Genomic DNA, 14,927 nt, shown 5'->3' with positions numbered 1-14,927 from the left:
ACTTATACTCAGGAGTGACTTATGTGTGAAAGTATTAACACATTAGCGTAAAATATGAAATAATATTATTGATGTCATTCACGTAAGAGACTAGACGTATAAGATTTCATGGGATTTAGCGATTAGGAGTGACAGATTGTTTGGTAAACATATAGCATGTTCTATATGTTATAGTTATTTGAATGACTCTTACCATAATATGTTACGTTAACATACCAGTTGGTTATTTATGCCTCATATAACGTACACTTATTCAGCCTGTTGTTCACTATTCTTTAGACATTTTAAATTGCCTTTCAAATGTCTATTCTCGGTGTTGGCTTTTATCAAATACATTTCCCCAAAAAATGCGACTTGTACTCCAGTGCGACTTATATATGTTTTTTTCCTTCTTTATTATGCATTTTCGGCCGGTGCGACTTATACTCCGAAAAATACGGTATATATATATATATATATATATATATATATATATATATATATATATATATATATATATATATATATATATATATATATATATATATATATATATATATATATATATATATATATATATATATATATATATATATATATATACACACACACAGAATATCTACATGGTCCTCGCTACACTCTTGGCAACAAGTAGCCCACAAAGTACCATTGCTAAAATGCATGCCCATTTTATTAATCTCCTACATGAAATAATTCATGTTAATTCCTTGAAATTGCCATATGTGTGCCAGGACTAACGGGCTTGTTTAATACCCTAAACACAGGTCATGTTTTGTGCACAGTTCACGGACGCATTCCGTTTATCGCATATTTTTTGGGGGGTAAAGTGAACGACTACATAGGGGAAAAAACGATGGGATTCAACAAAACAGAAAAGTCAGAATTGGGCATCATGCCCTTCCTGCAGTGTGAACGTAGCCTACAAGCTCCACCGGTGACGTCGTGGAGGAGTGGAAGTGGATTCCAGTAACAGCATGTCTAACTCTGATGAATTCCACGCCCAGGTGGTGCAAGATGATAATAATAGTACTTATGATAAATATTGACTTAGGACACCAGTTGGACATGTTGACTGTGAGGTGTACTTACTTGTGTTTTTTATTAAGACAATAATGGTTTGTGTTGATTTATTTTTAATGAATATCACATCTAGGGCTGGGCAATATGGCCTTTTATTAATATCTCTGTATTTTTAGACCATGTCATGATACACCATATATATCTGCATATTTTGCATATAATCACAGCAGTATGATGATTCTATGTGTCTACATTCAAACATTCTTCTTCATACTGCATTAATATATGCTACTTTTAAACTTTCATGCAGAGAGGGAAACCACAACTAAGTCAATTTAACAAAAGTGTATTTATGAAACGGTTATTAAGCAGTGGCACAAACATTCATGTCATTTCCAAACAGAAAGTGCAAGATTGTCAGAGACATTTTAAAACAAGCTATGAGTGCACTTTTGTGCATGATGTCACTAAGATGACATATCAAAACAACACTCAATTAGGGCTGCAACAACTAATCGATTAAATCGATTAGAATCGATTATAAAAATAGTTGCCGATTAATTCAGTCATCGATTCGTTGGATCTTTGCTATGCGCATGCGCAGAGGCTTTATTTTATTTTATTTTTTTATTAAAAAAAATTTAAATTTTATTTTATTTTTTAAACCTTTATTTATAAACTGCAACATGTAGAAATAGCTGAGATACAATAATCAAAATAATTTCCAATAAAATACTGCATAGGATATAAATGTAGTTTGTCTCTTTTATCCGATTATTAATCGATCAATCAAAGTAATAATCGACAGATTAATCGATTATCAAATGAATCGTTAGTTGCAGCCCTACACTAAATTAAAGTGCACTTTTTGTACAGAACGCCACTACAATAGTTTAAAACAAATAAAGTGCACTTTTGTACATGATGTCACTAAGATGACTTATCAAAACAATACTAAATTAGGGCTGCAACAACTAATCGATTAGAATCGATTATAAAAATAGTTGCTGATTAATTTAGTAATCGATTCATTAGATCTTTGCTATGCGCATGCGCAGAGGCTTTTTTTTTTTTTTTATATAATTTTTTTAAAAATGTTATTTTATTTTTATAAACCTTTATTTATAAACTGCAACATGTACAAACAGCTGAGTTACAATAATCAAAATAAGTATGGTGCCAGTATGCTGTTTTTTTCAATAAAATACTGGAAAGGATAGAAATGTAGTTTGTCTCTTTTATCCGATTATTAATCGATTAATCAAAGTAATAATCGACAGATTAATCGATTATCAAATGAATCGTTAGTTGCAGCCCAACACTAAATTAAAGTCCACTTTTTGTACAGAACGCCACTACAATAGTTTAAAACAAATAAAGTGCACTTTTGTGCATGATGTCACTAAGATGACTTATCAAAACAACACTAAATTAGGGCTGCAACAACTAATCGATTAGAATCGATTATAAAAATAGTTGCCGATTAATTTAGTCATCGATTCGTTAGATCTTTGCTATGCGCATGCGCAGAGGCTTTTTTTTTTTTTTATATATACATTTTTTTAAAAATGTTATTTTATTTTTATAAACCTTTATTTATGAACTGCAACATTTATAAATAGCTGAGATACAATAATCAAAATAAGTATGGTGCCAGTATGCTGGTTTTTTTCAATAAAATACTGGATAGGATAGAAATGTAGTTTGTCTCTTTTATCCGATTATTAATCAAAGTAATAATCGACAGATTAATCGATTATCAAATGAATCGTTAGTTGCAGCCCTACACTGAATTAAAGTGCACTTTTTGTACAGAACGTCACTACAATAGTTTAAAACAAATAAAGTGCACATTTGTGCATGATGTCACTAAGATGAGTTATCAAAACAACACTAAATTAGGGCTGCAACAACTAATCGATTAAATCGATTAGAATCGATTATAAAAATAGTTGCCGATTAATTTAGTCATCGATTCGTTGGATGCATGTGCAGAGGCTTTTTTTATTTATTTATTTATTTTTTATTATAAATTTTTATTTATAAACTGCAACATTTATAAATAGCTGAGATACAATAATCAAAATAAGTATGGTGCCAGTATGCTGTTTTTTTTCCAATAAAATACTGGATAGGATAGAAATGTAGTTTGTCTCTTTTATCAGATTATTAATCGATTAATCAAAGTAATAATCGACAGATTAATCGATTATCAAATGAATCGTTAGTTGCAGCCCTACACTAAATTAAAGTGCACTTTTTGTACAGAACGCCACTACAATAGTTTAAAACAAATAAAGTGCACTTTTGTGCATGATGTCACTAAGATGACTTATCAAAACAACACTAAATTAGGGCTGCAACAACTAATCGATTAAATCGATTAGAATCGATTATAAAAATAGTTGCCGATTAATTTAGTCATCGATTCGTTGGATGCATGCGCAGAGGCTTTTTTATTTTTATTTTTTTATTATTATTATTTTTTTTTTTATATACATTTTTATTTATAGACTGCAAAATGTACAAATAGCTGAGATACAATAATCAAAATAAGTATGGTGCCAGTATGCTGGTTTTTTTTCAATAAAATACTGCATAGGATCGAAATGTAGTTTGTCTCTTTTATCCGATTATTAATCGATTAATCAAAGTAATAATCGACAGATTAATCGACAGATTAATCGATTATCAAATGAATCGTTAGTTGCAGCCCTACACTAAATTAAAGTGCACTTTTTGTACAGAACGCCACTACAATAGTTTAAAACCAATAAAGTGCACTTTTGTGCATGATGTCACACAAGATATTTCAATAAGTGTCAAATAAAAATGAGCTGCATAATAGGAAATCAATTAGTGTATGTCCTTCGCTATGTGGTAGGTTCCTGCGGACGTTATCTCCTTCATTTTCTATATCGCACAGAGACAAACCCGCGATATATCGAGTGTATTGGATATATCGCCCAGCCCTAATTACATCTATACCGCAATCCGTGCACTGACAACTCTAAAGTATACTCAAGTTTAATTTCTGGTGTATTGTCCTTTGAGAAGGTCCTTGCTTAAAATTGGAGGTGTACTTTAGTCAGAAACTACTCGCTTCACGCCACACATTTGTTTGTCTATTTGCTTCGCTTGTGTACATTTCCCATTTCCAGTTGTGCTTCATTGTCATTATTTCCATCTTAAGTCTGCTTGTTTATCCTAATTTTTGTCCTCCCTTGCCTTTTTTTCTGTTCTTTCCTGCTTGTTCGTTTTGCGTTTCTCCATCGACAAGTTCAAACCACCGACACCCACCATCCCACCACCCACCAGAAAACAGACCACTTTACCCCCGACTCTGACGACCGCTCCTACAACAACACGGCCGCCACCCACCGTGCCTCCTGCTACCACCACTGCAGCTGTCACTCCCACCACTCTTTACAGCGAGTCCACATCCCGCCCACCCCAGGACGTCACTCCCACCTTCACGGGGACCACCATGGATGTCAGTGTTACCGATGGGTCCCCGTCACTGGTCACAACGCCAGGTTTTGTAGAAGTAGAGACTGTTGATTGGCTGCTAGCTGCCAACACATCTCGTAGTACATCGCCCGGCAGCACAAGTGGCCCAGTTGACTCTGAAGTGGAGCCCTCTGGCTCCTCTTCTGGTGTAAGCTCAACCACATCCAGGGAAGTTGTTACGCTAACAGAACTGGCAAGCAGTGATTCCACCGAGGAAAGTGACGGCCCTCCGTGGATTAAGGAGTGGTCTGAGGCGGAGGCAGACACGGAGTCACCCGGTCAGGAAAACATCACCTTTACGCAATCACCTGACATTTTTAACAAACCCGACACCGAGTCCGACGAAAATGACCAAGCAGATTCTTCTGTTGGTTCTTATTTGACGGTGAGTTCAGAAAGTGCCGTTTGTATTTATTAAATAGTCAGAAGCTTATTTGAATTATTTTGCGTGTTAACCTAACATCCAAATACAGTTGTGTTCCTAACACGTCAAACAACACTTCAACTCCCTGTCCAATCTGTTGTGGACGACAAAATAGTGTTTACATTTAATGCACATACGCATTAAGCATTAACTGAATTATTTCTTGCAGTGATCAAATACATTAAAGGCCTACTGAAATGAAATGTTTTTATTCAAACGGGGATAGCAGATCCATTCTATGTGTCATACTTGATCATTTCGCGATATTGCCATATTTTTGCTGAAAGGATTTAGTAGAGAACATCGACGGTAAAGTTGCAACTTTTGGTGGCTGATAAAAAAAAGCCTTGCCTGTAGCGGAAGTAGCGTGACGTCACAGGTTGAAAGGCTCCTCACATTTCCACATTGTTTACACCAGCAGCGAGAGCGATTCGGACCGAGAAAGTGATGATTACCCCATTAATTTGAGCCAGGATGAAAGATTCGTGGATGAGGAACGTGAGAGTGAAGGACTAGAGTGGAGTGCAAGACATATCTTTTTTCGCTCTGACCGTAACTTAGGTACAAGCTGGCTCATTGGATTCCACACTTTCTCCTTTTTCTATTGTGGATCACGGATTTGTATTTTAAACCACCTGGGATACTATATCCTCTTGAAAATGAGAGTCCAGAACGCCAAATGGACATTCACAGTGACTTTTATCTCCACGACAATACATCGGCGAAGCACTTTAGCTACGGAGCTAACGTGATAGCATCGGGCTTAACTGCAGATAGAAACAAAATAAATAAACCCCTGACTGGAAGGATAGACAGCAGATCAACAATACTATTAAACCATGGACATGTAACTACACGGTTAATACTTTCCAGCCTGGCGAAGCTTAACAATGCTGTTGCTAACGACGCCATTGAAGCTAACTTAGCAACGGGACCTCACAGAGCTATGCTAAAAACATTAGCTATCCACCTACGCCAGCCAGCCCTCATCTGCTCATCAACACCCGTGCTCACCTGCGTTCCAGCGATCGACGGAGCGACGAAGGACTTCACCCGATCATAGATGCGGTCGGCGGCTAGCGTCGGATAGCGCGTCTGCTATCCAAGTCAAAGTCCTCCTGGTTGTGTTGCTGCAGCCAGCCGCTAATACACCGATCCCACCTACAGCTTTCTTCTTTGCAGTCTTCATTGTTCATTAAACAAATTGCAAAAGATTCACCAACACAGATGTCCAGAATACTGTGGAATTATGAGATGAAAACAGAGCTGTTTGTATTGGATACAATGTGTCCCAATACTTCCGTTTCAAGGATTGACGTCACGCGCATACGTCGTCATACATAGACCTTTTCAACCGGAAGTTTCGCGGGAAATGTAAAATGTCACTTTATAAGTTAACCCGGCCGTATTGGCATGTGTTGCAATGTTAAGATGTCATCATTGATATATAAACTATCAGACTGCGTGGTCGCTAGTAGTGGCTTTCAGTAGGCCTTTAATAAAAGTACAAATATATATTTTTTTAACTTTAAACTCACATGCAATTATACATTTTTAATACAATATATTTAGTATATTTACAGTGCATCCGGAAAGTATTCATAGCGCTTCATTTTTCCCACATTTTATGTTACAGCCTTATAACATGACATAAGATAATATAATGTATCAGTATATATAATATACTGTACATATAGTATGTAAATATTACGTATATATGTTATATTTTATCTCGCTATATTTAGTCTGTTTATACCTGCATTGTCCTTTCCATCCTTACACTTTCCATCATTGTAACTGAGCTACTGTGTGGAACAATTTCCCTTGTGGATCATTAAAGTTTGTCTAAGTCTAAGTCTATTCCGAAATGGAATAAATTAATTTTATCCTCAAAATTCAACGGGCAATAACCTATCATGACAATGTTAAAAGTTGTGATTTAAAAAAGCCAATTTATTAAAAATGAAGAACTAACAAATCACATGAACATAACTATTCACAGCCTTTGCTCAATACTTTGTTGATGCTTCTTTGGCAGCAATTTCAGCCTCATGTTTGTTTTAAAAATACGATGCCACAAGCTTGGCACACCTATCTTTGACAGTTTCCCCCATTTCTCTTTGCAGCACCTCTCAAGCTTCATCAGGTTGGATGGGAAGCATTGGTTTTCATCTAAGGTGTCTCTGTACATTGCTGCATTCATCTTTCCCTCTATCCTGACTAACCTCCCAGTTCCTGCTGCTGAAAACCATCCCCACAGCATGAAGCTGCCACCACCATGCTTCACTGTAGGGATGGTATTGGTCATCTCCCTGACTACGATGATGGGTTAGGGTTAGGCTGACCCTAACCCTAACCCTAACCCTACTAAGCAATGTACAGAAAACCAATGATTCCCATCCAATCTGATGCATCTTGAGAGATGTTGCAAAGAGGAATAGGTAGAGCCTCCTCTGTGGAAACTGATCCGTGGCCACCAGATAACCTCTCTACCAGGAGAGGGGGGGCAAAGCAGAAAAGAGAAGTGGCAGGTCAACTGTTCTAAGAAGGGGATGTTTTTAAAGGCTAGAGTATATAAATGAGTTTTAAGATGACAATTAAAAGCTTCTACATAGGTAGCATCTGAAACTGTTACCGGGAGGGCATTCCAGAGTACCGGAGCCCCAATAGAAAACATTCTAGAGTCTGCAGACTTTTTGGCCTCTGGGAATCACTAATAAACCGGAGTTCGTAGAATTCAGATTTATGGCCGGGATATATGGTAACAATACATTTAGCAAGATAGGATGGCGCTATAACGTTTAGTATTTTATACGTAAATAGTAAAACCTTAAAGTCACATCTTAAGTGCACAGGAAGCCAGTATGTCATACTTGCCAACCCTCCCGTTTTTACCGGGAGACTCCCGGTATTCAGCGCCTCTCCCGATAACCTCCCGGCAGAAATGTCCTCCCGACAAACTCCCGGTATTTAGCCGGAGCTGGAGGCCACGCCCCCTCCAGCTCAATGCGGACCTGAGTGGGGACAGCCTGTTTTCACGTCCGCTTTCACCACAATATAAACAGCTTGCCTATGCCAATGACGTCATAACTGTAGAATGGTGGAGGGCGAGTTCTTGGTTTCTTATGTGGGTTTATTGTTAGGCAGTTTCATTAACGTCCTCCCAGCGCGGTAACAACACACAACAACACACGTCACGTTTAGTCTACCGTAAAGCAGTTCGTCTGCCGTAAACAGCAATGTTGTGACACTCTTAAACAGGACAATACTGCCATCTACTGGATAGCCTCCAGAACACTGAAATTCAATTATTTCTTTTATTTATATGTATAATAAAATAAATAAATATATATATATATATAGATGGAATAAGGCTGTTACATAACAAAATGTGTATTAAGTGAAGCGCGTTTTATACTTTTTTGTTGACTTTACATTCATCCACGATAATCCAGAGTAACTCCACGTCAACAAACTGATCCCGCTTTTTTGTCTTCTGTGGCCATGGTGCCTTCTCTAGAAAATGACTCTCTTCAGGCTTCTGATTGGCTTTTCAAGGCGTCTGTGTCACATGACCTAATATTGACACACGTTTCAGGACTGTCCTTGTGTGGAGAAAGTTGAGGATTCCTCCCTCCTTCCTGTCAACGTGGAGAGGAAGATCACGCTGGTCGGACGACACCTCCACCTGTTCCAGGTAGTTTAACGACACTTATTTTAGGGACAACATCCTAAACGTCCAGATGACCGAAATTTCACTAACAAGTTCCCTTTTTGCATCTTTTGCTCTTGAAAATGAATCTGGCATTAAATTCCCTTAATATCAATTAGTTTTGAAGTATTGACGAACAGTACATGGAACGCCCCCCTGATCCATGTGTCGCCTCCTTTGTGTGACATCATCCACAAAACTGCTGCCCACACTGCAAAAAGTCAGTGTTCAAAAACAAGAAAAAAAAAATACTAAAATGAGGGGTATTTTATTTGAACTAAGAAAAATTATCTAAATTAAATAAATGTTAAATGGGTTATACTTGTAGAGCGCTTTTCTACCTTCAAGGTACTCAAAGCGCTTTGACACTATTTCCACATTTACCCATTCACACACACATTCACACACTGATGGAGGGAGCTGCCATGCAAGGCGCTAACCAGCAGCCATCAGGAGCAAGGGTGAAGTGTCTTGCCCAAGGACACAACGGACGTGACTAGGATGGTAGAAGGTGGGGATTGAACCCCAGTAACCAGCAACACTCCGATTGCTGGCACGGCCACTCTACCAACTTCGCCACGCCGTCCCTGCCAATAGAACAAGAAAACAAGTCAAATTAGCTAACTTCAATGAACCCCAAAAATAGCTTAAAATAAGTATATTCTCACTAATAACAAGTGCACTTTTCTTGGTAGGAAAAAAAGAGACCTTTTTGCTCAATATGTTGAAAAATATTCTTAAATGAAGTAAATGCTAGTGCCAATATCTTGACATCATGATATGCACTCGGCATGACATTTCTTGAAACCAGCAAACTTATACTAAAAACTAGTTTATTGTTCTTAATGGAAAGGCAACAAGGCTACTTGTTACTCTCGGGGTCTCCTAGCCGCTCAGGCAAATCATATTGTCTAAAAATGCATTTTTCCATGGATAACATGACATCGTCGCGCCAAGTGCGTGCTCTTTCAGTCAATTAGTGCGCATATATACAGCCCGGCCCCCGGCCCCAACATTTTTAATTGTCATTTTGAAGAATTTATCTGAATGTGCATGAACTATTTCTGTTCAAAATTGTTAGAAATGTTAAATGTTTAAATATTATCAGTTTGCTGTACTGTGCCAACTGTACTACTATATGAGTACTTACTTTCTATTGTTTCATTGGAAATACAACAGCAAAGTCCATTTGGCTGTCATCTGTTTTAATTATGAGACACAATTGTGTCAAAGTCATTAATTTTATTTTTTTCATGCTTGAAATAAGAAATGATGACTTTAAAAAAGTAGTTTTCTACTTGTGAGTGTTGATGACACAACACTTGATATTCTAGTTTCAAGCATGTTTTACTCAATATAGCTCATCAAATCTCAGCTGTAATATCTTACTGACATCATTTAGGAGCAAAACCCTTAAAACAAGTAAAAAAGATTGAATCTTACTTAGATTTCACTTTTTGCAGTGCAGTTCCCACATAGACAATGTGGATAAAGACATGTAAAACTATTTTTTGATCACTTAGTTGCACGTTTTTCTCGACCTGGTCCGTGATTACCGTATTTTTCGGACCATAGGGCGCACCGGATTAAAAGGCGCACTGCCGATGAGCGGGTCTAGTCAGGTCTTTTTTTCATACAAAAGGCGCACCGGATTATAAGGCGCATTAAAGGGGTCATGTTATTATTTTTTTCTAAATTTAAAACACTATATTGTGGTCTACATCAGTGTTTTTCAACCACTGCACTGCAAAAAGTCAGTGTTCAAAAACAAGAAAGAAAAATTACAAAAATGAGGGGTATTTTATTTGAACTAAGCAAAATTATCTACCAATAGAACAAGAAAATTTGGCCTGTCAACACTTTCCAAAACAAGTAAAATTAGCTAACCTCAATGAACCCCAAAATAGCTTAAAATAAGTATATTCTCACTAATAACAAGTGCACTTTTCTTGGTAGAAAAAAAAACAACCTTTTTGCTCAATATGTTGAAAAATATTCTTAAATGAAGTAAATGCTAGTGCCATTATCTTGACATAATGATATGCGCTCGGCATCATGATTTTTTTTTTCATGCTTGAAGTAAGAAATGATGACTTTAAAAAAGTAGTTTTCTACTTGTGAGTGTTGATGACACAGCTTTGCAACACTTGATATTCTAGTTTCAAGCATGTTTTACTCAATATAGCTCATCAAATCTCAGCTGTAATATCTTACTGACATCATTTAGGAGCAAAACACTTAAAACAAGTAAAACACTCTAACATAAAATCTGCTTAGTGAGAAGAATGATCTTATCAGACAGAAAATAAGCAAATATCACCCTTATTTGACATATTTAATCTTACTTAGATTTCACTTTTTGCAGTGTAGAGAGGCCCTTTAAGCATATTTAGGAATATGCATCTGTATCTTGTTAAATATACAATTTTCTGGACATGCTTTGAAAAGTTCATGCTTCTTCAAAACACATTTAGGATGAGACTCTGGACTACGAATGCGTGCTGGACATCGAGAATCAGTCCGTGGTGGTGGAAGCGTCCGTGGAGGTGGATGACAAACAGCAGTCGGTCTTCTTGATCACTTGCAGATCTCACCAGGTCAGAAAGACCCTCCTTTTCTTTTGTGCTTGTAATTTCTCACTTATTTCGGTGTTCAAAACAAAACACAAATCTATAGCACGCACATGTCAATACAATAATGTCATGTAGGCTAAAATCAGTAAACTGACCTTTCTTGTCAATATAGTGCTGCCTTGGCATGAATTTACCTTGTTAGCTGAGTTAGTCTATAGATTATTTGCACATGACTTTGCCTATTATGAGCTTGTATGTACAGTCGTGGTCAAAAGTTTACATACACTTGGAAAGAACATCATGTCATGGCTGTCTTGAGTTTACAATCATTTCTACAACTCTTATTTGTTTGTGATGTAGTGATTGGAGCACATACTTGTTACTGAAAATGTGAGGGTCAAAAGTATACATACAGCAATGTTATTTGCTTACATGTCCCTTGGCAAGTTTACCTGCAATAAGGCGCTTTTGGTAGCTAGAAAAAATTCTGAGTTTTTGACACTTAGAAAAAATTCTGAGTTTTTGACACTTAGAAAAAATTCTGACTTTTTGACACTTAGAAAAAAATTCGGACTTTTTGACACTTGGAAAAAAATCCCCACTTTTTGACAGATAAAAAAAATTCTGGCGTTTGGACACTTAGAAAAAATCCTGACTTCTTGACACTTAAAACAAATTCTGAATTTTTGACACTTAGAAAAAATTCAAACATTTTGACATTTGGAAAAAATCGCGACTTTTTGACACTTAGAAAAAAATCCCGATTTTTTGACACTTAGAAAAAATTCTGACTTTTTGGCAAAAAAATCCGGACTTTTTGACAATTACAAAAAATTCTGACTTTTTGACAAAAAAAATCCGGACTTTTTGACACTTACAAAAAAATCCCGATTGACACTTAGAAAAAATCCTGACCTTTTGACAGCTCAGGCCCAGCGAAGCCAACGGCGTTTCTGGGTGTTGTTGATAAATGGCTTTCGCTTTGCATAGTACATTTTTAACTTGCACTTACAGATGTAGCGACCAACTGTAGTTACTGACAGTGTTTTTCTGAGGTGTTCCTGAGCCCATGTGGTGATATCCTTTACACACTGATGTCGCCTTTTGATGCAGTACCGCCTGAGAGATCGAAGGTCACGTTCTTCTACTGTTTCAGTTTGCCTACTCTGCGCTGATGGAGGAATACCCAGCTGTGATTAACGTGAGGAGGAAAGATAACTTCCCCATCGACAGCGCTGACGACCTTTTCGGTTAGCGCCCACACAGGAAGTGATCCCATGTTGGTGTGACGATCATATTTTGATTCCTACATTCTCTTTCTTTTGCTCCAGTGACTCTGTTTAATTGTGCCGTGGGGAGGTCCGACTGCAGTCGCTGTCGTACCGCCGACCCCAAGTACGGTTGTGTGTGGTGCGGCGGTCCTGCCGACTCCCACTGTGTCTACCACCTGTCCTGCACTGATGACGTCAAGCACACCTGTCCTGCGCCTGTCATTCACTTTGTAAGGATTTTTTTTTTAAATAGATCTTTTTTGGACATTTTAGGCACAGTATGAAGAAATATAACATTATTGACATAACCATATCATTTACTTTTTTACAATTTGCATGCTTATGCTGCAAAAAAAACATGGATGACAATTGTTGTATCTGGGATGTCAAACTGGTTTTCATTGAGGGCCACATCTTAGACTTAGACTTAGACTTAGGAAATATTTATTGTCCCCGAGGGGCAATTTAATTTGCAGCAGTAGTCATTAAAAACAAGGTTCAACAATAAAAACGAGGTACAACAGTGAAAACGAGGTACAACAGTGAAAACAAGGTACAACAGTAAAAACGAGGTACAACAGTAAAAACAAGGTACAACAGTGAAAACGAGGTACAACAGTGAAAAAGAGGTACAACAGTAAAAACAATGTTCAACAGTGAAAACGAGGTACAACAGTAAAAACAAGGTACAACAGTGAAAAAGAGGTACAACAGTAAAAACAAGGTACAACACTGAAAACGAGGTACAACAGTAAAAACGAGGTACAACAGTGAAAACGAGGTACAACAGTAAAAACGAGGTACAACAGTGAAAACGAGGTACAACAGTGAAAACAATGTTCAACAGTGAAAACGAGGTACAACAGTAAAAACAAGGTACAACAGTGAAAACGAGGTACAACAGTAAAAACAAGGTACAACAGTGAAAACGAGGTACAACAGTAAAAACAAGGTACAACAGTGAAAATGAGGTACAACAGTAAAAACAAGGTACAACACTGAAAACGAGGTACAACAGTAAAAACGAGGTTCAACAATAAAAATGAGGTACAACAGTAAAAACGAGGTACAACAGTAAAAACGAGGTACAACAGTAAAAACAAGGTTCAACAATAAAAACGAGGTACAACAGTGAAAACGAGGTACAACAGTAAAAACAAGGTTCAACAGTGAAAACACGGTACAACAGTAAAACAAGGTACAACAGTGAAAACGAGGTACAACAGTAAAAACAAGGTTCAACAGTGAAAACATGGTACAACAGTAAAACAAGGTACAACAGTGAAAACGAGGTACAACAGTGAAAACGAGGTACAACAGTAAAAACAAGGTACAACAGTAAAAACAAGGTACAACAGTAAAACAAGGTACAAATACATAAAATACATACAACATACAAATCATCATCGCAGTTATGGTTGCCTTCAGAGGGCCGATTTTAACAATGAGTAATATGTGAATACACATGTATATATATAATACATTATCAATATATTTTTTTTACATAAGCTGCAAAAAAATATTTAAATTTTACTTCAAAAACTGGCAGCTCAGTCACTAGAATTTTACAGTAAAAGCAGTGTTTTTTTTTACAGCATATAAAAAATGTAATAAATGAAATGGAATGGAAAAACAATACCACTGTTTTTAGCGCTAAAATTCAAGCAACAGAGCAACAGTTTATTTTTATTTAACTGTAAAATCTTGTTTCAATGTTTTTTTTTGTGTTTTTTTTTAATGTTTTAGTGTCCTACTGTATATACTAGGGATGTCCGATATGGCTTTTTGCCGATATTCCGATATTGTCCAACTCTTTAATTACCGATACCGATATCAACCGATACCGATATATACAGTCGTGGAATTAACACATTATTATCCCTAATTTGGACAACCAGGTATGGTGAAGATAAGGTCCTTTTTAAAAAAATATATAAAATAAAATAAGATAAATATATTAAAAACACTTTCTTGAATAAAAAAGAAAGCAAAACAATATAAAAAAGTTACATAGAAACTAGTAATGAATGAAAATGAGTCAAATGAACTGTTAAAGGTTAGTACTATTAGTGGAGCAGCACAATCATGTGTGCTTACGGACTGTATCCCTTGCAGACTGTATTGATATATATTGATATATAATGTAGGAAGCAGAATATTAATAACAGAAAGAAACAACCCTTTTGTGTGAATGAGTTTTTTGGGTTGGTGCACTAATTGTAAGTGTAGCTTGTGTTTTTTATGTTGATTTAATAAAAAAATAAAATAAACAAAAAAAAAACAATACCGATAATAAAAAAAACGATACCGATAATTTCCGATATTACATTTTAACGCATTTATCGGCCGATAATATCGGACATCTGTAGTGATGGGTCAAATGCAGAGAATAATTTCGCCCCACTTGTGTGTGTGTG

General features: G+C 36.6%; 1 protein-coding gene across 2 annotated transcripts in view; it reads left to right on the top strand.

The window, feature by feature from the left end:
• Nucleotides 1-14,927, top strand: part of plxnb1a (plexin b1a) — a 221,369-nt gene that overhangs the window by 143,612 nt on the left and 62,830 nt on the right. The window contains exons 12-16 of one of the 2 annotated variants that reach the window (XM_062054642.1): nt 4,301-4,915; nt 8,553-8,651; nt 11,141-11,263; nt 12,396-12,489; nt 12,571-12,740. In XM_062054642.1, the coding sequence (XP_061910626.1) occupies nt 4,301-4,915; nt 8,553-8,651; nt 11,141-11,263; nt 12,396-12,489; nt 12,571-12,740 (1,101 nt within the window). The remainder of the gene's footprint in view (nt 1-4,300; nt 4,916-8,552; nt 8,652-11,140; nt 11,264-12,395; nt 12,490-12,570; nt 12,741-14,927) is intronic. The other variant, XM_062054643.1, reaches the window with a different exon arrangement.

This window comes from Entelurus aequoreus, linkage group LG07 (assembly GCF_033978785.1).
Source record: "Entelurus aequoreus isolate RoL-2023_Sb linkage group LG07, RoL_Eaeq_v1.1, whole genome shotgun sequence".
Taxonomy (NCBI): domain Eukaryota; kingdom Metazoa; phylum Chordata; class Actinopteri; order Syngnathiformes; family Syngnathidae; genus Entelurus; species Entelurus aequoreus.
The sequence above is the reverse complement of the archived record's forward strand: the minus strand, read 5'-3'. Positions and strand labels throughout refer to the sequence as shown.